The 26,512-nt window shown below is 42.0% G+C and overlaps 1 protein-coding gene across 4 annotated transcripts in view; it reads left to right on the top strand.

Moving 5' to 3' along the window:
• The window catches only part of NFIB (nuclear factor I B), a 353,009-nt gene that overhangs the window by 196,040 nt on the left and 130,457 nt on the right, over positions 1 to 26,512 (top strand). For all 4 annotated transcript variants that reach the window (XM_078675900.1, XM_078675901.1, XM_078675902.1 and 1 more), the window contains 2 exons: positions 17,610 to 17,730; positions 22,558 to 22,676. In XM_078675900.1, coding sequence (XP_078532026.1) covers positions 17,610 to 17,730; positions 22,558 to 22,676 — 240 coding nt within the window. The remainder of the gene's footprint in view (positions 1 to 17,609; positions 17,731 to 22,557; positions 22,677 to 26,512) is intronic.

The following is a 26,512-nucleotide window of genomic DNA, read 5'->3' as shown; positions in this document are numbered from 1 at the left end:
TGTTTTAACCTCAGTCCATGCCTAGATATGCTGTAGCTCGAAGGATGAAAGACAACCATTGACAACTAAACACCAATAAAAGGGAAGTTTTGGTTGTGAATAATCAGCCAAACCTTTGGGGTCCACAATAGTGGCCAGAAGAACTAGGGCCACCTCCTACTTCGAAACAGGTGGCCAAAGATTTGGAAATCTGGTTAGACAGCAAGCTGGCGACGGATCACCAGATCAATAAGGTACCCTCTAGCTGCTTTGGTATCCTCAAAGGCTTGAGAAAGATTTTTTGGTTCCTTCCAGTCTCAACTCAAAGAATGGGTGCTCAAACTCTTATTATCTCCCACCTTGATTATGTCAATTCGCTTTACTTGGGAGACTGGAAGTTTCTGCTGAAGAGGCTAAAGACTGTTCAGCATGCAGCTGCTTGACTTCTTTGTCATGTCCCTCTGCACGCTTTGGTATCTACCTATCTGTGGATTTGCGCTGGCTAACCATCATTAAGGCGTTAAGTTTAAAGCAACTCGCTTCATGAATAAAGCTATGACCCAGCCCGGCCCCATATCTCAAAAGACTAGTGTCTCTGTATTTTGCTAAATGCTGTCTGCACTCAGGCTCATTGAGCCTTGCTGCAACTCCTCATGTTAAGTTGTTCAGACAAGGAGGTGTGCTTTTAAGTTCTTGGGGCCCAAATGTGAAATACGCTGCCCCTCAGGGTAATACTTTGCACCTCTCTGGGAAGCTTTTGGAAGCAGTTAAAAGTGTGACTAATTTAAATGTGGCCTGTTTAACTTGGTTCTGTTCATGCTAGTGCTGGGGAGACATGCCAAATCCAGAAAATATAAATATAAATGCAATTCAGCATTCTTAAAGAAAGTTTCCAAAAACATGCTTTGAAATTCAGTGATATGGATTTATACTTGTATTAACATATAGGATGAATTGCATGTCTGTGATTTAGAAATGGCTGACCCTGTCTTTGAGATATGTCTCATTGAGTGAAGCAAATGGAGAGCAGGCGACTGGAAACAAAGTAGACAAGAAGCAGAGAAATAGAGAGGGGAGTGGATAAAAGACGTAAAGACAAATACGAATCAAAGAGAGCTATAGCTGTCGTCTGATTGAATTTCAGCAAAGCCTTTAGCGCACTAGAAAAAAGTCAAGATTAAGTGCAACCTGTGGATTTAAAATAGTGAGTAGAGTAGATAGTAGATAGTTGTAAAGTGATAGGTTGCATAAAATAGCAGTTAACACCTTAACCAGTCATGCTGCAGACCGACTCAAATGGAAGGGTGGAAAAGCAAACTTATAGGTTTGGATTGAAACTGCACAGGGAGCCAGAATAGAGAAGCAAGCCCTTAACCTTTAGGTCTGACCTTGAGACAGTGTTAGCTGTTTAACAAGCCTCATGTCATACTAACTAAAAATCATAAATAAAATATAGATGCACAAAAACATATACGCAGTTTTGGTCTGCCCTCTTTTCTCATTGCCAATGGTGCTGAGCAATTTTCAGATTGGGAGGTTTGTCATCAGTTTTATGTCAAATAAGTATTAGAGGTTGTGGAAAATCAAAGCATTACAGAAAGAAGAAATGCAGCAAACGAGACAGTACCATTTAGCAGGAAAATGGTGTGTGAGTAGTGTGTATTGAGTGGTGCATTTTGCAGCACATTGAGTCAAGTAAATATCAAAAGCTTGGTATAGAAGGCTATGGCCATTTACAGAGAGCACATTTTGCATTCAAACGACCACTTAATTTGCATCAGGAATGCCTTTTTACCGCTAAAAGTAAATGCTGCCCAAACAATAATGTGTGGGAATTGCATTTCTGTGCATAGCTATCATTTGTCCATTGCACAGGTAGGCACATTGGTTTGTTTTGATCGCATTAAAATCTTTATTTCCATCACATGCCAGATTTAGAAAAAACAATGTTCCTTGTTTGTACTTTCCTTGCTACTGATACATTTTGAAATATTTGCAAAGTTTATTTAGTAATATTGAAATCGTTTTGTGTTACAAAACATTTAAGAGTTCATGTGCCCCAGCAAGATTGCCATTCGGTTCACATTAGATACATCTGCTACTTTCAAATCATTTAAAATAACAGTAAACACCAATCTCTAGGTTAAATAGGCAGCAGTTTGCCAGAAGACATTACAGCATACAGCTTGGGGCACTGGGTCAGTTCACTTAAGTCACTGGCTTTCTTGCACTGTGAGTGAATGCATTTCCACATGTGCACATCCACCTAAAAAGAAGTGTACTTGAGTGCCAGGACTAACAGGCCAAAATTTACTTTAGCAATGCTTTTTGCTTTCCTTTTCTTTACCGTAGATTTTTAGTCATCCTTGTATTTTTTAACTATATATTCAAATTACTGTAATTCAAGGTGAATAATAGCATAAGTAACTTTATTTGAACACTGAGAGTCATAATTTCCTACGATCTGCATTAAAACTAAAAAGTGTTTTTTCTTTAAATGTAATATTTTCTTTACAAACACAATGGCCACTTGTTGGGGCAGCATATTTTTATGTGTTTTTTTTAATATGTTTCTATTAAAAAATAAAAGGAAAGCAGACCTATTGGCTTGGACAGTGCTAGTTTAAGGTTGCTGAGAGGTCACATTCTTGCAGATTTAGATGAGTTAATTGCAGTTTTTTGCAAGACTTTTCTCCTAAATGTTCTGGAAACGGGGAGTTCTTATTTTAGAGGACATGCAAGATACCCCAGATAACTTTTACTTAGCAACACACCGCTCCTCTTTTCAAAGTCCTTCCCATCCCGATGCCCCACCTCTGCGGGTCAACCTGTCTGTGTCTTCGTCCCTCTCCGACCTACTACACAGTGTCCCTTCCTTACTTAATTCCCTTTTCTGTGTTACTCCCCAGCCGACATCTCCCCACCCTCCCTGAGTTTTTCCACCTCCTGGCATTCCACACTGCTCGTCCGGAATCAACCCCAGGTCTGACTGCCCTGCCGAGTTCAGTGCAAAAACAACAGTTGATGGACAGAATGCAAAACAATGTCATACATTCAGCCAAGTACAGAGATCTGGGCCTAAATCCATAGTTGTTTTGCTCACCATGCCATTCCAGTTTGAACCCAGCCATATGCAAATCAGTCTTGAACCTGTGCCCCATGGGAACAGTCCAGCCCGAACTGCCAAGCCAGGTCCGCCCTGGACTGGAAACAAGCATCCTAGGACTGGTTTCGGGCTTTCAGCCCTCATCAGCCAGGATAGCTTGATTCCAGTGGCATGGAGAACACGGGACTCACGTCTGAGCATACCCGTCCCACTCGGGGTGACAAATGCAACAAGCATTGGCATAGCCAATAGGTCTCGCCTTTGGGAACTTATAAGTGTTTAGCTAGAGCTAGGCTGACTCTAGGCTCGAATTAAAAAGCCAGTTCATTAGTCAGACAGCGTATGGTGCAGCCAAACAAGGCTGTGCATAGGAGTCAGCAGTAAACCTGCCACAGGGTGGGCTTTAAGGGAAAAGACACCGGAGAAGTTCTCTCAAACTACGAAGGATCGAGTGAGCGTGTTTATTTGAAATTAATAATAAAAGATTTTGTTCTACTTCAGAGTTTCATCCAACAGGAAGCGGAAGAATCAGTTTTACAACATGCCTGTTTAATTGATCAAACACAGCGTTCCTGATAATTCTGGCCAGGACTTTAAGATAGCCAGGTCCTGCCGGGGCTCAGCACCGGCAGTTTTTAAAGGTAGGTGCTGAGACGGGTCCCTATCGGGCTCTCCATTTTTTTGACCCTACCCTCAGGGCAGAAAAAAAAAATTACCTGCAGTAGTCCCACCCTTTGTTGCTTTTTATGTAACTTTAAAAAGAGACACTTTTAAAAACTTTTATACAGCGTTAACTCAGCCGAAGATATTGGTGCGTTTTAAATAAGCACCAGTTACAATACACAATGATCTGTTCATTTTTTGAATCACAGGCTGTTGAGCCAACGTCAGGCTCGAACCTGCTCTCTCAGATGGAAGTCGGCAGCTTTAGCCTTACCCCACAACCCCGCCCGCAAGAAAAAAGCATTTTCAATATTATATACTATGAAGCCATAGCTGTTGCTTATTTCTGTTAGGCAACTTACAACCATTGACAAAGCCAATAGTCCCAGCAAAATGCCAGGGTGGCAAACTGTGCTAAATTCAGATTTTTAGCTTAAGTTTTAAGCCACACCCTTAATTACATCACCCACGCCCCATGAGAGACCCCCCCCAATTTGTTCATCCCTCTCAAAGCCCTGCTCCAGGGTCAATGGAAAACCGGCAACAAACGGCTGCAGCGCTATATTCCATTTTGCATAAGTCACTGCAGCCAGAAAGCCTGGGCACACCCAAGCTAAAGACCATAATGCGCACCCGAGCTTTCCCACGTGCCCACTGCACAGCAACAAACACACGAGCAGTGCCACGACCACCAGGACAGAACCAGCCCACTTAGGACCTAACACATTTCACCAACCGCTCACGCATTGGTCACACTCCTACAACCAACCATCTGTCTAATGATCACACAGGTTTGCTTGTTATCAGTCCATACAGTCATAGTGCCTCTTGCATGCTATACAAGAGTCTGATAGCATAAAGTGTGGTTGCCCGGGTTTGTTCACCCAATTAAAAAGAAAACGAAATTGAGGCCAAATGTTGCTTTTTTCAATCGCTAAAAAGTGACTTTAAAGTCAAATTTTTCTCAGACAGTTCCGAAAAGAAAGGGGAAGCCATGAAATATTAATTACTGTACCTGTTCGCTTTGAGCCTTGTAGCACTGAATCATGAAGGTGCTATTAGCCAAATTATACCAATAGCATTCTTGGTGAGGGCAGACGTAATTTCACAAACCGGTGCCAAACTGTTGAAGGGTAATGTTGCCCTGCATGTAGTCTACCTCAGCGGGTCAAACAGCATGAACAGAGGAACATCCGAGTTTAAAGAGCCCACCTTATATAAACTAACATGCCATCTGTAACATCGGCAACTGTGAATACAAGTGAGGGTTGCACAAGCCATAATGTGCAAACACTGGGGGAAGTCGAGGCCTGCACAACAGAACAGTAAGTCTCCTAAACAAGCAAACAAATCCCCCCCGGCCCTCACTTACCTACCTCCGGCCGCTGGAACACGCTGTGACGCACACCGCAAGTCGGCCTGGAGCGCGCCTCGGCAGAGACGCGGGAGGACAGGAGCGTGACGCGTGTGAACGTGCACGTTGACGTTCCCGCGCGTTCACGGACCTGAGTCGGCTCGTGCACAGGTCTGGAGCTGCTCGTTCACAGCTCTCACTCCCTTGGCAGGGAGGAAGGTGACTATAGTCGAGCTGGCTGGAGCGCTTCGCGCTCCAACGCCAGCTCGACCTAAAAACGACAGTTGATGGACAGAATGCAGGACAATGTCACACATTCACCCTAGTACAGAGATCTGGGCCTAAATCCATCGTTTTTTTGCTCACATGCCATTCCAGTTTCCAGATGCCCCTGGTCAAACGAAGAGTATTAGACTTATCTGGACCTTTCCACATGTGTGTTCTCTCCGTGTAGGCATTTTAAGGTGGCAGTTTGAGGATACAGAGGGGGCTAAAGAGTGCCCCTAGTGTCTGTGCATGAACCACGGTATTTTCTCTTCTTAATCATTGGGATTTAGGGCTGCTCACTATACCTTGCTGTCCTTAATTCAAGCAAACCTTTCCATTTAAAGGTCGCATTCCACAAAAGTAGCGGCTTACAAACTTCTCTGCCGCGTGTTAATAAGAGAGGGAGGGTAGATCAGTGGTGTCCAAAATAAATCCAAGAGGGCCAGATCCATTCCAGATTTTCAGGATAGCCATACAGGATAAATTAATACAATGGGTATAAATAAAGCTAATTTATACAGTCAAAAGGTATTGGTGCGGACCTGGCCCTATTTGGCATATGCAGGTCACCCCCGAACAGACGAACAGAAATCTGAAACCACCACATTGAAAATACAGAGCCTTTACAATCTGGCTAGGTTCATACTATATGCACTCTTGGCCACCCAGACTTGCATCTTAACCTTTCTTTTTGTGGGGTCACAGTTTGTCACCTGAGAGTGCGGTTGAGCGGGTGCGCTTACTGGTTGTCTGTAACCGTTTTTGAAAATGAAGGTCTTTGCCAGTTCCATTATCTCAGTTAGTCAACAATGCTCCTCTAATTCACTCATGTGCCCTCGTACTGTGTACAAATAACACTTGTTGACGCAGGACGACGTCAGGGCATCAGAATGTTTGTTAGGGAAAATGCTGGGAGTTGGGAAGACTTCAGATTCTGGAGTTGATGCGCTGCTCTGAAAGCAGGGCCTCAGAAGAGCACTGCGCATATATAAATATATGACATTTCCCCAGTGACTGAGAAACTTACTCGAGTTTACAGGTCTCTCCAGAGCAAAGTGATGCAATAAGTGCCTGATGAAAACAGTATTGACGGCAGTTAACACAGTAAGGTCCATGCGATCTGCCCTTTCCCAGGCTGCCATGGAGCTGTACATTCCACTTGGACCATCGCGTGACTGCTAACTTGTCGCTGTGCTTCCGGAACCTATTGATGCAGGGCTCAATGACTGACAGGCTGCTCCACCAATTGGGAGGCGTTGTGACGTAGCACATTTCTGTGGCTGGATCAGCACTTTTATATTGAGAATCGTGCTACGTCAGAACGTCCTCTATATTGCTGGAGCAGCCTAAAACAATAAACACTAAACAAAAAAAATCTGACCTTGTGTAATGTAATTTGGCGCTCATTTAAAGCGCTGAGATGCCTTTGGGCCAAGTTTGCGCCACATAAAACTGCAAGTTGGTTTTTTCGCACACACTACTGTCATGATTGCTGCAGCTAATGCTGCCATGAGACAAAGTGACGGGGTGTGCTAGACCCCAGACCAGCAGAGAACCAGGGGTGTTGCTATCAGCAGTGCAGCAGGTATTGTAGCGCCGTGACGTAAGGGTCTACCCTATTACAGCAGTGTTCGGTGCCAAAGCAAAGCATAATGCCACTGCCTTTATCACCCTTGCCAGGCAAATGCAGAACATTGACAATATGGCCACTCATAGTTTAAGTTTAAAAATGGCAGCACCCTTCACAACTTTGACACAACAAAAGAAATGTCCAAGTTCTGTAAATTCCCAGAAAGTTGGACGTCCGTGGACCCCTGTGTATTCTTTTAATGACAACACCAGAGTAACCATTACACATGAACTTCTATTAAATAAAAGTGATGTACTATTTCATAACTGAATGTGACTTTGTGGGGCCTGTGGAAGCAATGTTGAAAACAGTTAACTGTGTTATATTTGGATTGAGCTGGCTCAGTTGCAGATCCAGTTGCAAACACTTTGCAAGTAATAGCTCGGAATAGCTAAGAATTGTTACATAAATCACACGAATGTCCATACTCCATTTTGTCATGTGCAACCAGAGAAGGCTGTGTTAATAAAGTGGGCCCATTTGCCTGTTGGCAAGGATTTAGCTGCATGGATATATAGAAGATAATACCTAAAAGAAAGGAAAACGCCCCCGACTGGAAGATGCGCCATTTTGATAAATGCCACCATTCGACACGAGGAGACTTCTCACCAGAAGGGGTGTAGTGTCAAGTTACATGGATGATCCCCAATAAACTGAATATAAATGTGTCCACTGTGCTGTAGTCCTACAGATAGGCCGCTGTAGAGCCCTTTCTGACTAATTTTGTATACACAGCTGTTGTCTTATCCCTATTTAAAATTCTGGGTGGTCTATACAATTTCCCAAATCCTCTAAGAATCTGTATTGAAACTTTAAAGAGAAGCTGCTCCTCAGTGCAAACACGGTCAGTCCTTGAAACATGTACAGATTTCTGACTGCAGCACATGCTCACCTCTCATCAGTCGTGGAAAGGCTTCATTGGCTCACCTTGGTCTCCATAATAACCTTTTACACAAACTTGTTTTCATGACTGTGCTTCTGATCTCACTTCCCTACACTAACCTGGTCACAAATTGCAAATCCCCATAAACTGCAGGGGACTGAACTGCTGCACTTGCCGCAGCGTAGTGGGCTTCACATTTGACTAGAGCCTTTCCTATTTGTCCCAGAAAGTTGCAACCTCTACCAGGAATATATTTCCCTAGAGTCTTGTACCCTATACATCTCGCATTTATTTAAAAAAACAACCATTGAGTTTTCCATTAGTGTGCGTCTCTTTTGCTGTTCCGGCATAATTCCCCTTTCTTCTGCTCCTCTCTCACCACCACCACCATCACTTCTCCTCTTGCAAATCGAACCTTTCTCCCTGTCACACGGTTGTAGGGGCATTCAGCTGCGCTGGGTGATTTGTAACAGTTTAGATTGACCACCAGTCCAGCTTCTCACACCCGCCAACAAGCAATTAACCGTATCTCTTTTGTCCCAGTGATGGAAAAGCAGCCGTAATTCATATGTTAGCCACAGTGACCATCAACTGGTCACATGAATCGTTTTCGAAGGCCAATCTCCGCCAAACCCATCCAAACAGAAAGGACATTGACAGAGAAAATCCAGTCTATACCATGTTTAGATGGTGCAGAGACATTCGGCAAGGTTAAAGGATAGCCAAGTATATTCATACTACGGTGGGAAAAATGTAGTGGCTAAAATAGCTTTATAGGTATTATTGGTAAGGTATTGTAAAGAAGTATTGATCCCTGTTACACTAATAGGCTTCAGACTGGAACATCTAGTTTCCCATCATGCCCTAGACTATAAACACTCAGCCACTGAACAAATTGACAAATACTCAAAACAGAGTGATGATATGACTAACATCTATGACCCTCATAGATACCCGATCTCTAAGATATATACGCCTTCAACTTATTCAGCACTAACAATAAACCTGTATTTACGTACAATAAATGTAGATGTTTTCGTGGTCATTAATTTCTGAGCAGTTCAATGTAACAGACAGAAGACTCATGTATTGAATACTGCTTCATGATGCCTGGTTTTGCAAAGTTTTCCTTGTATTGGAACATTGTTAGTTACTCGACACAACATACGACTCTTGTACGTGCCACAGAATGCAGAAAAAAAGAGTAACACATGCCGGCAGGATTAGATGACTGAATCGGTTTGTCGGCCCATCTGCTGTCGCTTCTCAGTTCTCACCCATTTCCAAAACACCCACTCACTCTTCACTAGCTTCTTATACAAGAGGTCTGAACCATGTCCACTCTTCCACCAACAGCCTTCAGTGAGAAGAGTCTCAGATAACTCGTGGGAAGGCTGTAGTCTATGAGAGCTACTTGAGATGGCTTCTGTCAAACTGAGGGGTGTGAGAAGGCCTAATACGTGGTGAAATGTACAGTGAAAGCTTGTGGCAAGAGAACTTTGATTCTATTCTACTTGCTTTATATTTTCCTGTGGTATGTGCAACACCATTCGCATGATAGACTTCAGAGGAGCATCACTGGCTTAAAGGGATGCATGATTCTTTTGGCAAATGTTCATATGTTCATGTACCTCAGTTCCATACTGTAACAGAATTGGGGGCTTTTAGAAACATGTGAACCCCAGAGAAAAGAACTAGAATAAAACAAAAACTGGTAATGTGTAGGTAAAGCTGCGTCTAGGTTGATGGTACTTGGATATTGTGACACTGCCCATTTCAGCAGTGAAGGTCAATCTAGCATCTATTGATGCTTTTTTGTCTGAGCTCAAACTAATTGTCTTGGCTTCATTGGCAGGTTTATGAAACAATCTTGAGTTACCCCATGCCACTAAGTGCTGTGAAATGGGCTTCAGAAAACATTTTACTAAGATTCTGCACAAGCTGCAGATTTTTTCATTCTGGTCCCATATTTACCTGTTCACAGTAAACTGCACATTCACCAGCAGCTTCGCCACTGTGTTTGTTAACAGTAACTTCTTAACACAGCCTTTATCTTAACTTCACATGCGTAGTTTAAACTCTGTGGCTCATCACATTTTTCAAAAAAATTGAATCTCCTCCTCCAAAGACATGGTTACCTCCACCAATTATGTTCCTCTTCGACCTTCTCCTTAGGATGTGCTTTTCTGGCCCCTCACCCTGTCTTTTTTTAGACCTGTTTCTATTTAGAATCCTTTGCCACAAGTCCAAGTATATGTGCTGACCTTGTTCCTGTATCCCTCTCCCACCTGTGCTCTCCCTTATCCATGCATGGTACAGCACAGGTTGGTGTTTGGGGGCTCTGGTATGCCCAGCCACTGTGGGCGAGTTCATTGAAATTACTAGAGGCATTGCGCCTGCCTCACACATGAACAGCGGGGCATACCCTCAATGGTTGCACTGCTACAGAGCTTAATTTGTGGCAGTCTTTGCTAATGCTCTGCCCTGGCAATTATTTGTAAACACAGGCACATATTCATTCGAATCCACCACATGGCAGGGCTGTGTGTGAAGCTAACTAACAGGATGGCTCATGTTCAAGATCACAGCAGTCAAACTTTAATGTGTCAGATCTATGTGGTCATGCCTCAACCTTTTCTTTGGAAATATGCGCCACGAAACCAGGCAAAATACACTTTTTCAAGTCTTTGTAAAGTGGACAGTTGGAAAATGTAAACAGCAGGCAGCAACTCAATGGGACAAGTGTGAAAAATATGAGATATAGACCATCAGAGTATTTACACTGTCTAATCAAATCTGTACTCCATTTCTCTGAGAGGAGTAAAACTTTAACTTACTTAGGCTCTTGAGAATCAGCTCTGCTGTGCTTTATCCGTTGTCCAAAAAATGTATGGAAAAAATTCCTGCCAAATGAAGAGGTAGTCATAGCTTATTGTTCTGAAGACCTTTCGTTAGTTCAACTGCCATAGTGGGTGTAATATTATCAGGATAGGTAAGTAGGTCAAGTTTGGTTGAAATAGAAACTTTATGAGTTCAAGAATTCCAGCCATAGCACTATTTAGTTGGTATAGGTTAATAATGAGGCGTATACGGTATGTACCAGAATAATGCGGCCTAAATAAGATCTGACAAAAGTATAGTGTCCTAAATATAGTTTAGAAAAATATCACCTCCGTAGAATTAATAATAGAAATCTAAACCCAATGAAGAGATGTTTTTGTAAATGATATTAAAGCCACAATATTTATAAAAGACCATATTTTTGTCATGGCTATTCCCACATTTAACCAGGGATACAGATCAGACAATTTATTGAAATTCATTAATCCTCACCAATGTGGCATCTGCAAATGTATATTTGTGGCATAATTTTAAGAATGCCTGTGCCCAGTTAAAGATTTCACTGAGACACTGTATCTTAATCAACGTAACCAATAAGAACTCGATTAAAACATATTTTGTTGAAGAGTCAAAAATGAGTGCATCGTGCAGGTACTCCTTTTCATGGATCCTCATTCATTCCATCCTCTGGAGTATACATGGAAATCTCCACAAGTTGTAGATGTTCAAGTATGTGTTGACTTGTATTGACATATGGCATTTCGACAGCACCAACTCGAGTAAATCACAATTGAAATGCAAGTATAAAGGATCCTTGGTTGTTCCACTCTCATTTGTTCTTCTTGTAACCTTTTATACCAGAGTAAACATTTATTGCCTACCTCTGATAATGGGATTGCTCACTATGTGGTCAAATGTCCACCACGAAAATCATATCATTTTCTTGAGGCTCCCACACACCCGCACATTCTTCATTGTCAGTAGAAGTGGGAGTGAGTTATTTTTACGGGCCTGGTGCAAAAAATAGGAAGTCAACACAGGCATTTTTGGTACATTACCATGAATATAGCAGAAAGAGTGACTTTCTCAGTCCATCTAATTCTATCACATCAACTTGAGAGATGAGTCTTTTTTGCTACAATCAAGTTAAAGTATAATTATACACGTTTTCTTTTGCTAACAGATTGGATGTGTGGTAATGGATGCGTGGTAATGTTTTGTTGGTGGTGGACCCTCAAACATTGGATGTGTGGGGATTGGCTGTAGCTATTCTTGGATTCGTAGAGAAAAGTTGCTCTGTTCCCAGTATTATGAATTGATAGAGGATCCAGGCACCAATTACGTACCTCGTAGGGAAACAGTACTTAGTATATAAGTTATGTATTATTTTGCTGTACAGAGTTGTTTTATTAAAAAGAGCAGCCACATAATCTGTGTTTCATTGCTGCATAAATTAGCTAATCCTTCCACATAATTTGGTATGTAACTGTAAATTAATTCCAGTGGCCATCCAGATAGTTCTGCGTGTAGAATGACAATGCCTCTGGCTGATGAGCTGTATTTCCTGTCTCAGAGAGGTGGAAACAATATCTTCATGTCTCTGCTTGCTTTATCCAGTCTTGATTCCAGGCAAGTTGGGGTTTGCAAATCCACATTGCACTTTTTTCTTTTTGATGATGTAAACAGTTTGAAAAATGCTACCCTGAAAAGTTTCCACTTTTAAGTAAAAAGGATTTCCCCTCTTTTGCAATGGCTGGGGATCATTTCTCTCATGAGCAATTAGGCATATTCCAGATGGTGTATCTGTGGTCTGTCTGCTCCGAATGGCCTCTTTTAAAAAATTGGGCTTGCTTATTTGTGCAATGGGTCTTCATATTAAGAACCTTTGAAAATGCTCCACCTCTTCCATGCAATGTAACTGTACGCAACATGGCGACATGAGCGTTCGTCTGTACATTTTTGACAGCAGGTCTAGAAGAACTGATGCTCTAATCTAAGTTTGAATTTTAATCTCAGCTTCCACATGTAATGGATCTGAGCATGTGATCTGTTTCCCAATCACCTGGGTACCATAATCTAAATATATTGGGACTGCTAAAAGGATGGTAACAGATGTGCTGAAGATTAAATAAAAACTGCTGTTTACCTTCAATATTGTATGGAAATCATCACCCTTATTACGGAAGCATTCCGCCTCTTTGGATGGATGATACTTTTTGACCAGAGTAGACAGTTTTTCTACCCTACTGACCATTCCTGTTTGGTGCTTCAGAGGAGCACTGAACAGAATATATCCAGCTGCGAGAGGCATGTCATGTGGTGTCCCATCACAGGAAGTGTGCATCTGTGGCCCTCTCCCCGAGGGAAGATATAGCCTTCCTGGATCTATCTCATTTTGTGGGTCTAAGGGAGACCGGACGTGTCACCTGCTTACACCATTCACATCTAGCCCATCTAAAATCTCCTCTAAGAATTAGCAGCGCATGCCATCATCTGGAGGTGCTGCAATACAGAATTAGTACAGGGAGCCCCTACTGGAAGGGGAAGAGGCTAATTTGAGGAGGGATCTCCATTGCAAACCAGGCCCAGCATGACTGGACGAAATGGGTGTTGGCTGCATGTGTTCTGGAGGAGCTGGTCTGGCAGTTCCAATTAGAGTATGGTTGAGACTGATCTGCATATGCTGGTTCCAAACTGAGGTGGTATGGTGGAAAAAAAGGCCGATGGGTTGTAATACTACACCAAGCAATTGCCAGTGGTTAGACTTATTGCAAGCATCCTCCCATCGCCTTTTTTGTGTTTGATGACCACCATCAGTGACATCCACCGACTCCAGCTGAAAGTGATTTTCACTGCCAGGAGTATCCACGTTTCACAGCTAATGCACTAGTAGTGAATGATGCTGCTCTTCCACCTGCCAGGAGGAATTTGTTTCACAGCTAATGCACTAGTAGTGAATGGTGTAGCTGCTTCCACCTGCCGGGAGGAATTTATCGCCATATATGTAACAGGTCCACATATTTATAAGGACACAATACTGTCTTGTCCTATGCTTTCTCATTCGCCACTCCTTCCCCAAGTGATTTTTTTGTTTTTACTTCTCGCTTGCTCTCCTGTCTTCTCTTATCCAAGTTTTATCTAATGTTTTCATGCATCCCTCGCAAATAAACGGAGAAAAAAGTTTGCGTGGTTTTGCGTGGTTTCATTCAGACAACTAAAGCCAGTAGGAAAACGTTCTACCTGCAAAGTGTGGCTTTTTCCGCTGTTCGGGATTTGTATCTTCCATGAGCTTCCGTGAATGGTTGGTCAGGTTTATGTGCAGTCGATTGGGGAGAGGGGCACTGCCCCCCCCCCCCCTCCCCGGCCCCCTTCCCCTCCTTTCACGGTGCTGCAAAGGGTGCCAGTTGTCACACCTACAGTGCGACCGGGGGTCACCCGTGTGAATGTAGGCCATTGATTTGTTTCAGGGCAGCCTCACAAAGCCTCACAGGATTTGCAGTTTTGTTTTCCTAACCTGGAGAAATACAGGATTACGCGTTCTGAAATCCCCGAAGAAGGCAGATTAAACCGCTATCACTGGCCCGGGCATCACACAGGTTACTTGGGGGTCACCAGCAGATAAACAGCACATTCCCCGCGCAGGGTTAGGCCTGTAACACAAGGCAGTCAAAAGGGTAGGAACTGAAGTGCCCTCTTGACTTGTACATCTGTACTGTGGTCACTGCTGGCTCGGCATGACTAATTTCTCACTTTCAGCATTTAATTCAGAATTAGCCATTAAAGTAATCTCAGAACAACTGGGACGCCGGACCTCAAACACACCAATAGTGACAAGTCTTTGACAGCTCTTACGCTGGCGCTGTTACAGGTTTCCTCTTAAAGCAAGAGCTGCTTGCGTCACCGCTGCCAAACTGGCGGGAATCTAAGGGCGCACGTGGCTGGTGCAGTTTCCTCATCTATGTGGTTCTCTCTGCGGTACACCGTATGTTTCCTTATATTAAACACGACAGAGCTCCATTGATGAACTTAAAACCTTGCGGTAGGAGACTTTTTTGTTGCTTATTTTGACTCATTGTCGGCGTATCTCAAACCACAAGATTTAAAGGTTCATTCTCAACCACAAAAACGTACCAGACCTGTTATCAGAACCATGTGCCTAATGGATAGTTCGGTGGACGGTTTACTCCGTCACAATTGCCGGAACCTACCACCAGAAAAACCTGCACCTCATGCGACAAGGCCTGAACTAACTACACGTTTATTATGTGTTGTCTTGTTTCATTCGCAAAGTAAAAAAAAATATTTTGTCATATATCGTATCATATCACATAGTGTTATGATAAGAGTCTGGAGGGTTGCAACAGACAGGAAAACGAGAAGACAAGTTCAGCTTGATGACGCTCATGTATCACCAGTATTGATGTATGTGCCAATATTTGGATGTAATTGTAGGTTTGAAACATTCTTCCATGTTGACTTACCCTTTTGTGTACTTTAGGTGACTTTGGTTACACATAATTTGATTAGCGCCATTAGGCGTGCAAGTCCACTCTTATCCCCATAATGGTATTCTATATGTAGCCTCTAGGCCAGTATCAGTCACTAGGAAATCCCACCACATACGCCCAGTCATAAAATAGCTTTACCTATTTGCAGATGTATTTTAAGACTTTCTGGTGTTACTTTGAAGTCTGTTTATGGGTGAGTAACCTGTTCCTCCGCAGCTCTAGAGGATAGGCAAATGGGATAGTCAGACTGAGAGGTCTGTAGGCTTAGAGTTCCTGACTTTTGTGAAATCACCATTTTCACTGTTCCTTGTCATAGTCATTTATTGTTTGACTGGAATAATTTACCACCAGCTTTGAGAGTAATTCACTATTTGCTAATTGGCTCAAAAACTCGTAGAACTTTATCTTGGAATATTTTCTTCTGACGATTGAAACTGGTTTTAGATTTAAAATTGAAAGATGCAATCCCTTATTTATTTTTGAACTTTGTATTGTGCACTCAGTGCTCTAATGCATATTGGTGCATCTCTCACACTTAAAAAAAGACAACTGTGGAAATAAAGGAGTGCATTGTATCTATTCTAGATGAAATTCTTGGAGATGTTTTTCTAAAAAGGCTCCCTTGTAAGCAATGATGCATATCAGTGGCACAGCACGTGTATCCTAAAAACCTTTCTTTTGATACTTCTTACTTCAGTTAGTGTAATATACCATCTGGGTGACACCGTTTTTGTGAATATTGTGGTATGGTTAGTGCACCCTTCAGGTGATGATTTGACAGTGAAATTGATGCTTGTGCTTACAATACCTATACATCCCCAAAACACTATAATCTTTTACTCTCTGGTGCTTACTGATCGGAGATATAGATCTTCTGCTGTCCATCCAAGATGGCGTGTGCCTGTTGGTCTTTTGAGAATTTTTTTTACACTGAGCAGAATCAATTTGCAAACTGCAACTTCCTATGCCGAACTTCACTAATCACAGTCTGGCACTAGTTTGTCACTTTTTAGTGAAGAATTTTTAAGCAGAATTATTGAGGCGGGGAAAGAAAGGAAAGAGACGGAAAAAAAATCTAAAAGGTGTAAATTGCATTTCAGCAATTAGAAAAGTACATTTTTATAACCAGTTTGCGTAGTTGATGATTAAATGGGAGGAAATAGAGAGGAAAATACAGGGTGTAAAAAGGTGCTGTAAAGGAAGCTTTTAGTTTTTTTTTTTTTTTTACAAAAATGGTGGAGGGTATCTAGAAGCTTATGTGCGACTGGCTACGAATTTCAGATTGATGGAGCAACAGTAGTATAGGTTGTATCATTGTATCTTGTATAGTTTTGTTGAATTGTATTGTAGAATTAACATAGTGCTTCATACCCTTTAAGAAGCTGTAAAACTCTCAAATTTCAGTCTGCCTTTTGGGCACCCATTTTGACTACCTGCTTAGAAATGGAGTTGGTTGTAGACTGGCACGTAAGGAAAGTTTTAGAGAAGTTGCATTTCTCATGCTCACTGAGGAACACTTCTGCCACCTATATTCCCAGTGACTCATTTCAGACTTAAAATAGTAAAACGTGTTATTACAACAGAAGTCTGTAGAAATTGTCTGCCACGCCACATTGGGAGACCGACGTAGAGACCACACCAATAGTGACTGTCATAACAGTTTGCTTCACATTCTGAACGAGTACCTCATTTTAACTCCCAAGCCCTCAGGCATTGAGAAAGCTAGCCACCCATAAAGGGTGCAACACGTCTTGGCTGATTACTTCTTCTGACCACTGCAAGAATGTTACTTGGAGATTGTGAATCGAGGATTTACACCATCTGAACAAGCATCCTGTGCTATGTCCTTGAAAAAGTATAGCGGCTATACTTGACCTAATTACAAATATGGCATGTAATTCTTGGTGTCCATATTTGTTTCTTCTAAACTGAACGTACTCATGGTTAATATGGCCATGCCTGTTCTTGAAGTATATTGTGACACTCACATACTTAATGCATCTTGTGTGACGTGGCACACCTTGAGCCGCCTTCTATGTCTACGCTCCTCCCCTTTGCAAGCAATCTGTAGAAAAGCAAATATCTTTACAAATAATTTATATGCTGTTGATTTATGTGTACAATATTATGTGCATTATTTTAAATCTTTAAATTGAGTTGATTTGAGAAATGACTATCTTGTTTCAGTTCTTAGCTTTAGAGGAAGCTTCAATTTTCCGAGCCCTCTCCCACAATGAATATAAGTGAGATGCACACTGCTTTGTGTTTTTACTCAGGAATTGATTGTGCATTACTTGTGTACGTGTCTGTGGTCTCTATGTGTATTGGGTCTCTAAAAAGGTAATGCTGATTGTAGTTTTTCATTTGTTGTGTTTCAGCACCTATAACCCAAGGAACAGGGGTAACCTTCCCTATCGGAGAACCGCTGAGCCAGCCATACTATCACGACATGAACTCCAGTGTACACTTACAGCGGTCACTGTCTTCTCCGCCAAACAGGTATTGGGAGGGGTCTTAGCGCAGAGGCAAATCCTTTTTTTCTCAACAATGTTTCTGTTTGGCGTCTGTCTGGTGTCTCCAGTGTAAACTTTTTGTTTCAAGCAAAACGTTGATCCTCTTTGTCTTTCCCAGTCAATATCACCATGAAACGAAATCTTCTGTTCATGATGCTGCAGTTGGTTAAAGATTGACATTGTGTCTCAGTGAAAGACTTGAATCAAAGTTGTGTGTGTATATTGAACATCAACGGTGCCTGAAATGCCATACTTAACTGAGGAGTGTTTGTGTGTCTCTTAGCATGGGGAGCCAAGGTAATGTAATGGTGCTTTTTCAGACCTTTAACCAGAGCATTAGGAGGCTCTGTAAGCCATCTACAATTTATCACTGATGCACAACAGGCTTTGCAGTGTATTTTGCACAGCCATAGAGATAAAGATAGGTTATAGGCAACCAATAAAAGGGACTGCCTAGCTGAAGGAGGCCAAGATGTGTGAACACTAGATTGCACGGGGATACAGTGAAGGATCCGGGGAGCAGTAAGAAGAAAGAGCTATTTAGCCATCCATCTCAGTGATGTATAAACACAGTGGAGACTTTGGGCAAACTGCATCAGAAGAGAGGCCACTGGTTAAGAGTTAGAGGCCAACAAGGAGAATTCATAAGCAGCAGAGGTCAGTGAAGTGATGTCATGGGCTTGTGTAAAAATGGCCCTGCAGACAAAAGAGACCAACAGAATTATAAAAACAAATGCAGCACTGGAGGTCAAGGTGGGTCCAAAGGCGTCACAGCAGTTAACTGATTGGCCAGTTGAGAAGGCTCTGAGGGGGCTGTCTGCAACCCCTTTCTCTGTAGGCTTGTGAACAGTTCCATTTCCATTAGGATCATTTATGAATAATTGATTTCCTTAAATGAGGGCCGTCTTCTTTGCTTAATGTGCATCATAAATACTGCACATAAGCGGGCGTGGAGCAGAGCAGACCCTCTTTCAATTGAAGAGGATCTTCTATTCTTTCATTACCAATGGTCTGGGGATAGAAGCACAATCTTTGGCATGGGTGTTTTGTATGACCTAGCTGTTGTTCTGTTTAGAGCGCTTCATTACAAATTCTGTACAAGTGCCATGACTGTGGATTCCAGCGTGCAGCTTCTTTTATTGCGTTCCCGTCAAAATACTTTTTAGGGAATGCTATTTTGAATTGTTACGGCATCAGAGGTAGGGTAATTCACACCGACTGGCTTAGCACCAAGCAGTCCCTGCACCTAATAATTATGGGAAGTGGTGAGTACTCCCAGAGGGCAGAAACCATTGTGGATGACACCAACCTTTGCAACTCTACAAGGTTTCCCATCAAAGGGCGAGGAAGAGGCCAACATGCAACCGGACAGAATTTCATATGAAACTGCCAGCCTTCGTTGGTGCAATGTGCCCTTCAGGATACATGCACATGGTTAAGAAGTGTGGTCCTGTGTCCTTCGTTTGGACACCGATTCTGTAATGCTGCACTGCTGATTGAGTGCGCCAGGTGCAAGGCCATTTCCATTAGCACAAATACCTCAAGGCATGTCTTACCTAGGATAGTCTTGTTTTCTTTTGTAATCTCACATTTCAATACTTTTATCAGTCTCTAAACAAAGAAAAGGTTTGTTGGGGATGGCAGTGGGGAGTGGCAATGAATAGCTTCTTGAATGAATTATTTTTTACCCACCTCTTTGGAAGAGTGTTTGGTGTCTCTTTAAGTTTCCTTGGATGTGTGAGGCCATCTACCCATCAGTAATTTGTAGTTTTCAAGAAATAGCTTCTGGTTAGGCGCCCTTCAGCTTCATTCAGTTGCTGTCCATGCCCTTCTCTAATGTTTTAGGGAGAAAATATTATGTTTCCTGATCGGAAGCATAATAACTGATGCAGTGCAATACCTTTTCGAGTTTTCTGCCGAAATCCCACAAACTACAGGGAGTTGACCATGATTCTGCCAATTCTAGAACTGACAGTCCATCTTATACTCAGGGCCACTGGAATTATATGGCAGCGGAGGGCCGAATTATGCGGCAGAGTTAACTAAATTATGCATCAAGATAAGGCAAGATATGCTGCATGATGCGGCACATTTGGTGATAGTAATGCTTCATTATTTTGTAATTTATACACTTGTTAGCACTATGTGGGCATAGGTTGTACCTCGTTAGTACCAGTTTAACACCCAAATGTAGTGATTATAAAAAGTGACCAGTCAACCTTTGCAAAGGTCCTTTCACTTCCGCAGCAACATGTTTGTTGCTGTACTTTTAGTAACTTTTGAACTATTTGAGCTAGAAATATTTTTTCTGTTAAAATCGTCAGATAATGCAGCAGATGATGGATTATGTGGCAAATGCAGCAAATCCATAATTGAGCTAAAAACACCCCAGCCGCACAATCACATTACTCCAGTGGCCCTGCTTATACCCCACATCAACAAACAGCAACCCACCCTCAGTGTCTAATCAGGGAATACGTAAGCCTAGACGATAAACACAGAAAATGGGAGCAAGCTCTTCCAAAGACTGGGTACCCGGGAGATCCGCTTATTTCTTTTTACATATCAGCGGACCCTAAAATACCGTGTACGCCAAAGATTACAAAAATGTGATCAACTCTTTAGATTCCCACTGAAATTATTTGTGGGTGATTCAGAAATGCACAAAATGTGCGTCCCGCTTGACACTGATTTCCCCAGTATGAGTTGGTAGAACATGAGGGCCGGAAAGGGTTTGATAATCCACCCTCCAGCATATCTTGCTTCTGGGCAGCTGTGCATCATCATCATATGCAGAAAAAACTGATCTTTCTTTCTGGAATCTCAATCTATCTAATTGCATGTCTTTATACGAGGGATTCACCAGATTTCTGCAAGACTGTCTTCACTCTGATCCCACTTAACCCCTTCTGCGCTCATGACGAGCTGAGCTCGTCATGAGTTGTGCCGCTCGCACGCTCATGACGAGCTCAGCTCGTCATGTAACGTGGCTTTTTGAAAAAAGCCGCGCAGCGCCAAAATAGTGGCCGCACGCATGCGGTTAATGAATACAAGACTAGACAAGGTCACAGAGACTGAAGGGACTAAATAGAGAAAACACAAGGTCTCTTCTCTCCAGTAGAGCCTGGACCTGGCTCATGCGTCTTCCCATTAGTTAGCTTATCTAGCAAAGGCTTGACTTGTGCTGCCTTGCATCGCTTATTATAAGTGATGTGCTCTATGAGGGAATCGTTCAAGTTCTGAAAGTCCATCTCTTTATAAGTTCAATAGTTTAACATGGTATATTGTTAGGCACAATGTTTTTTTTTCTGTAAATTAAGCATGTGACTCCTGATGCCTCCTTATTTCATAGCCATCATAAAGGATAGCGTGTTTCAGCTTTTGCTTCGAAGACCTTTCAAGTTTTAGGCATCGGTGTCTCTGATATTAAGTGTCTTCGTTCTCACGTCCTATGTGTCAGGATCCTCAAAACAGGGCTTCTTTCATTTGTGAAGCAGCTCTCCAAAATACACTTTCTTGGCTTGCACTATTTCACTTCCTTGTCTGAAGGAATGGCCACTGCTTTGTAATGATTCCAGGATTTTGGAATAGGTCTCTTAGATGAATTCTGTGTAAGTCAGAAGCACCATGCCCTTGTAAGACTACACCTGCTAGAGCTATCCTGTATCTCACTTTGACTAGCCAACATTGCCAACTCATTTTATTGCCTGGCTCCTTTCTAAGCTGGCATGGTAGCTGTAGGTAGGTTTTTCGGGCATCGCAGAAGGACGATAGGTCCAAGGAGGATCTCGACCGGTATTCCCGGTCTCTTTCTCTGCATGGTGACCCAAGGAAGCTTTCTACAGCAAATAGCCTGTCAAAGCAAGAGGGTATCCCCCTCTAACATATAAATGCACCTTAGGGAGTGTGACACATAAGGAAAATAACACAATCACTATAATTTAGTAGTTTATCTTTTACTGCACCTTATTCACATACTCACTTGGTCCTGAGGAAAGCCAGTTTAAAACAAAAGGCCTGGCTGAAACATGTAGACCACACAGGACGCTGGAGGTCATAATCCGCACTCCACTACGTCCGTCTGCCTTTTTAGTAGCTAACAGGGGCCCAGTCATTAAAATTTATTTACTTACCCTCGGGTACTGGGACCCACTGTATGGCTTTTTAATTTTCACTTTCTCACCCATTACACTGCACACTCAGCAACATACCAGCTCCGCAGTAATCTGGCGTTGAAGCACACCCGGGACACATTCGGTGTCACTGTGGTGGGCCCGATGATGAAGCATGCCACCAACTAGGTTGGTGGGTGAGGGCTTCATGAACAAACCAATGGGTTTGCTGGCACGCGTACTTCATTGAGTCTCCCCCCTTTTCCTAAATAGCTAGTCCTTTTTGATATTGACTTATCAACCAACCATCACGAGGAACCCAAATATCACTTACATCAGGTTTAAAAACACTTATTTCTAACAATCTGGCTGTAAGACAGTATGGGCAGTGAATGTCAGGAATATCAGTTTTAATAGTGCAGGCACATCACATATCTCTGCACAAATTTGTACTGTATGATTTCTTTTTTACAGCAGCACCCATACATAATAATAAGAACAAGAATTGAGCAATACTACATTTTCAAACTGTCTACGGAATGTAAAATTATGTTTGTGCACTTTTGCAAAGTGTTTTATGTCAGACAATAACACAACCTTCAGTGTGTACAGTCTAAGTTCCCACTTCTTCAGTAGCCAGAAGCCAACCAGGATTCTTATAAAATATTAAAAAGCAGCAACTTGTTTTTTATCTCCTGCAGCAAACGGCCGAAGACCATCTCCATAGATGAGAACATGGAGCCAAGCCCCACAGGAGAATTTTACCCCTCGCCAAATTCTCCAGCTTCGGGTAGTCGGACATGGCATGATCGAGATCAGGGTGAGTACCAGAGTGTCACGTTCTGATATAGCAGTAGGGTATGTGTGAGCTCTCTTTTGTTATAGAGTCAGATTGGATTCCCTATTGAGAAGAAACCGCCTATATGATCAATAGAAGAATTATTCAGGGAAAACCTTCCCAAGCCGACAGCACCGCCCCTTCAGCTTTGGATCCTTGGAAAATACTTTTTGAATAGGGCTCACAGATAGCAAATGGAGGAAATAAGCCCAGCTGCAGATTGATCATTCACAAATATTGAGGTTAAGAGGGACATCTTTCGGACTAGAGGTGGAAGATTGTACGGTTTACCAGCCTTGATGGATCCTCAAGATGCAATTAAATGCCACTTTATCCATTAAACAATTGATTTTTAGAATCTGATGCCAATGATTGCCCTTGTTTCCAATACCTTTATTTGTTAGGGACATAGGTGCTTGTATTACATCCTTGTATGTTTGTTATATGTAGATATGCAGGATTATGAAAAACAATCCAGAAAATAATGTTTTTAATTTAGTGACTTCTGAACCAGGTTTGGGGACTTGCTTAGCAACCTCTAGCTATAATTCAAGATTTCAAAGCTAGTAGTCATGGTTGTTGTGGATACGATGGTAAAATGAATGCTCTGGAGAGGATCTATAACTTTGTCTGCTTGGCAATACCCAGACCTCCTTGAGGCTCATGCTCAAAGTTGTCTGAGAGTGGGCCCGTGATCTCATGGAGGCCATAATGCTCCTCTACTATAAGACTATCGAAGCACCATTTTGAAACTGCTTCACAATTTATACACCAGCATTTTTCTGCTTTTTTATTGAGCATCTGTTTCAACAACACCTTGGTGCCCTGTCACATCGACGGCTTTGTCACAAATTTCAAATTTCCTCAACACACGACTTACCACAGGTTGTTCAATGTGAGTTCTGGAGAAAATTGTGGAATCTTTTATAATGAATCCTTCAGTAGAATGCAGTGAGCCGCGTGGTATCTCCATGATCACTAGAAATGTAAAATGCTATATATTAAATTAAATATTAAGAGTTCTGTTTGTCAGCAGGCCAATTACATACTCTGCCCAGAGTTACTGTCTCATGCAATGACGGGGTAAAGGTGTGCTGAATTTTTTTGCGATCGAGCCAAGTCTCACACATCTACCGGTGGTTAATAGTCTTGCAGCCGTGTGTTTGGATGTAGTGATTTGTTGAGGATTGCACACCGTAGTTCTGAAGAGCCAGAAATACCTCAATCCAATCTCCGGTTTTGTCCCTAGTAGCTGAGCAATCACCATACCGTTTGCTTTTCAGTCACAGTTTTAGGAAAGAGCAAATGGTACTTGAGAATCCTACACTATGTGGATGCGTGAAGTGCTCACTTGTAACACTTTCCTGACTTGATACTGTTCCTGTAAGGCAAAGAGTTCCCTGCCCTTCTCCATTTTGTTAATAACCAAAAAGTCTTGTTTGCTTCTAGTGACAGCAGATTCTTTTCCTCTATTCATTACAACAAACACATTTGCTCTGTGCTATTCTAAGCCCAGGTTGTAATTAACCAAGCATCACAATGAAGCTGCTTATTTTTTCAATTCTGTCAGTTGCAAACTTCATACTCAAAGAATATTTTGCACATGTCCCATTTACAATATTAATTGCACATCCTGAATCACAGAATTTGAAAAGTAGAATTACAATCCGTAAAGTTCACTTCCGTAAAGTTCAATAATCACAGACAAAAATCCATCCACATGATGAATCTTTTGATGTTGTACATTTAGGACTAGTAGTCTGGGTGTTGTCATTGGAGAGGCAGGAAGAGGCCAGTTGGAATTCATTGAACACCCACAAAGTATAACTTTAGTGGTATTCAAAAAGCTTACAGAGGATTTCACACATCATATATCCAACTAATGTTAGTGTCTTAGAAAATATGCCAGAGAAAAGGGCAGTTTTCGTGTGTAGTCCATCCATTTCCTTATCCGTGGCACTCATTAGACAGTGTACTTAGCCTTCGGATGTATCCCGCCCCTCAACTCAAGGAGCCATAGCTCAGTGAAACTGCTTATTTGTTTCCATCTACTTTGTATATTCTCCATGTCTACATCTTGCCTTCTGTCTCTTGACTTAAAAAGATGAATTCCAAGATTTGGTTTTTCTTTCCGTGAGCCATCTTCAGATGCCTTATACAATCACAATTGTGGACACACTCGGACAGGAGGAAGCCTCCTCTAGTTTCTGTGCGGAGCTAGCGAGGTGCCCTGTGAAAGACCGGGCGAGGCTACATCCTAAGTGCTAGGTACCACTGCCTGGGTGGACTATTTAACCAATCACCTCCCTTATCTTCCCAGCATCCCCTCCTATCTATTGTAAATCCTCTGCAAGACCAAGACGTGTTATTGCAGAGTAACTGCTGTTTATGCTACAAAATTAAACCATAGAAAGACAATCATTTGTACTGATCTTCTTCCTCGGAGTGCATTCATTACTTTTCCTATTTTACATTTATTCTTGATCTGAGTCAGATACATTTTGAAAACCCAAGGAATACATCATAGGGCCCTCTAGGGCCCTACGCTTTCAGTCCGAGGTTGAGCATGGCATACCTATGTATGATCCTGCCGTTCTTTTATGTTCACAAACATTTCATTTTGGATTTTTTATCGTCATAGGCAATCATTTTTCTCGTTACCATGGTCGTTCTAAAGGAGAAGATAGACAATGTTATTCTTGAAAGTCTGTCACCCTTTATTAACACATTCGACAATGTTGCTTAAATGTCTTTCTCCGAAATGGAGATGTCTCCAAACTCCATCAGTCAGATGTCAAAGTCTTTCATGTTTTTTTTTTTATCACAATGAATTTGTATTAAAGGAGTGTTCTCCAAAGTCGGTCCTGGAGACCGGATCCATGCCATATCTTTAAGATAACTACCTTTATCTAAATGGGGATATGCTAAAAATCTGTCCCGGATCCGGCCCTCCAGGACCGACTTTTGAGAACCCAGCATTTAAGGAGAGACTTTCTGCTCCCGGCCACAACCTTCTCCGTTTCAGGTTTCAACACATAATGATATTTTAGTTTGGTCAAGAGAGAAGAAAGAATGTGTGGTTGTGAGCAGTGAGGAAAGATGTTAAGTCTGCTGCAGCAGTGAGGGGAGTAAAATGATTCCATGGTAGGAGGCATCTTTCCAGCCAAGGACATTCATTTACCAAAAGAGTGCATTTTGGGAGTTGTAGTCATGCTTTTCTTTAATTGAAGCTATAGGAATGATCTGTCTGATAGTAATAGACTATGAAACCAATTCTAGGACTTGAAATATGCAGTTCCTTTTTGATAGAGCCAACAAGATTGCTGATCAACCAGTCGGGTAGACAGCTGTGGGGTCAGCATTAGCTAATATGGCCAGGAATGAACGTCTTCCTACCTCCCTGCTCCAGCTTAACTCAATGATCTATCTTAATGATCTATCTTATTACGAATTATTCTTTTCTGAGGAAAAAAGATGGGCCCAGACTTGGAAAAAATTGTCAGTTTCATTAGGGATACTAAGCTTGAACCAGAATCTTTGGACACAGTAATTCCCAAGTTAAACTGATCCACAGAAAATGATGCAAGACAAATCTAATCCGACCCTTGAATTCGGTCAACTTTTTTTAGTCATTACTACCCCACAATCTTTTTGATGAATGGTTGCATGTTTTTGGTAAGAGCTTGCGGAAAAGAACACACACACACACACACACATATATAGATCTATATAGATATATAGACATATATCTATAGATGCATATATATTTTTCAACAATTACATTTCTGCTCACTTTTGTTCATTCCCAGAGGTTCACA

This window comes from Lissotriton helveticus, chromosome 2_1 (assembly GCF_964261635.1).
Source record: "Lissotriton helveticus chromosome 2_1, aLisHel1.1, whole genome shotgun sequence".
Taxonomy (NCBI): Eukaryota; Metazoa; Chordata; class Amphibia; order Caudata; family Salamandridae; genus Lissotriton; species Lissotriton helveticus.
This window is presented reverse-complemented; position numbering and strand designations above follow the sequence as displayed.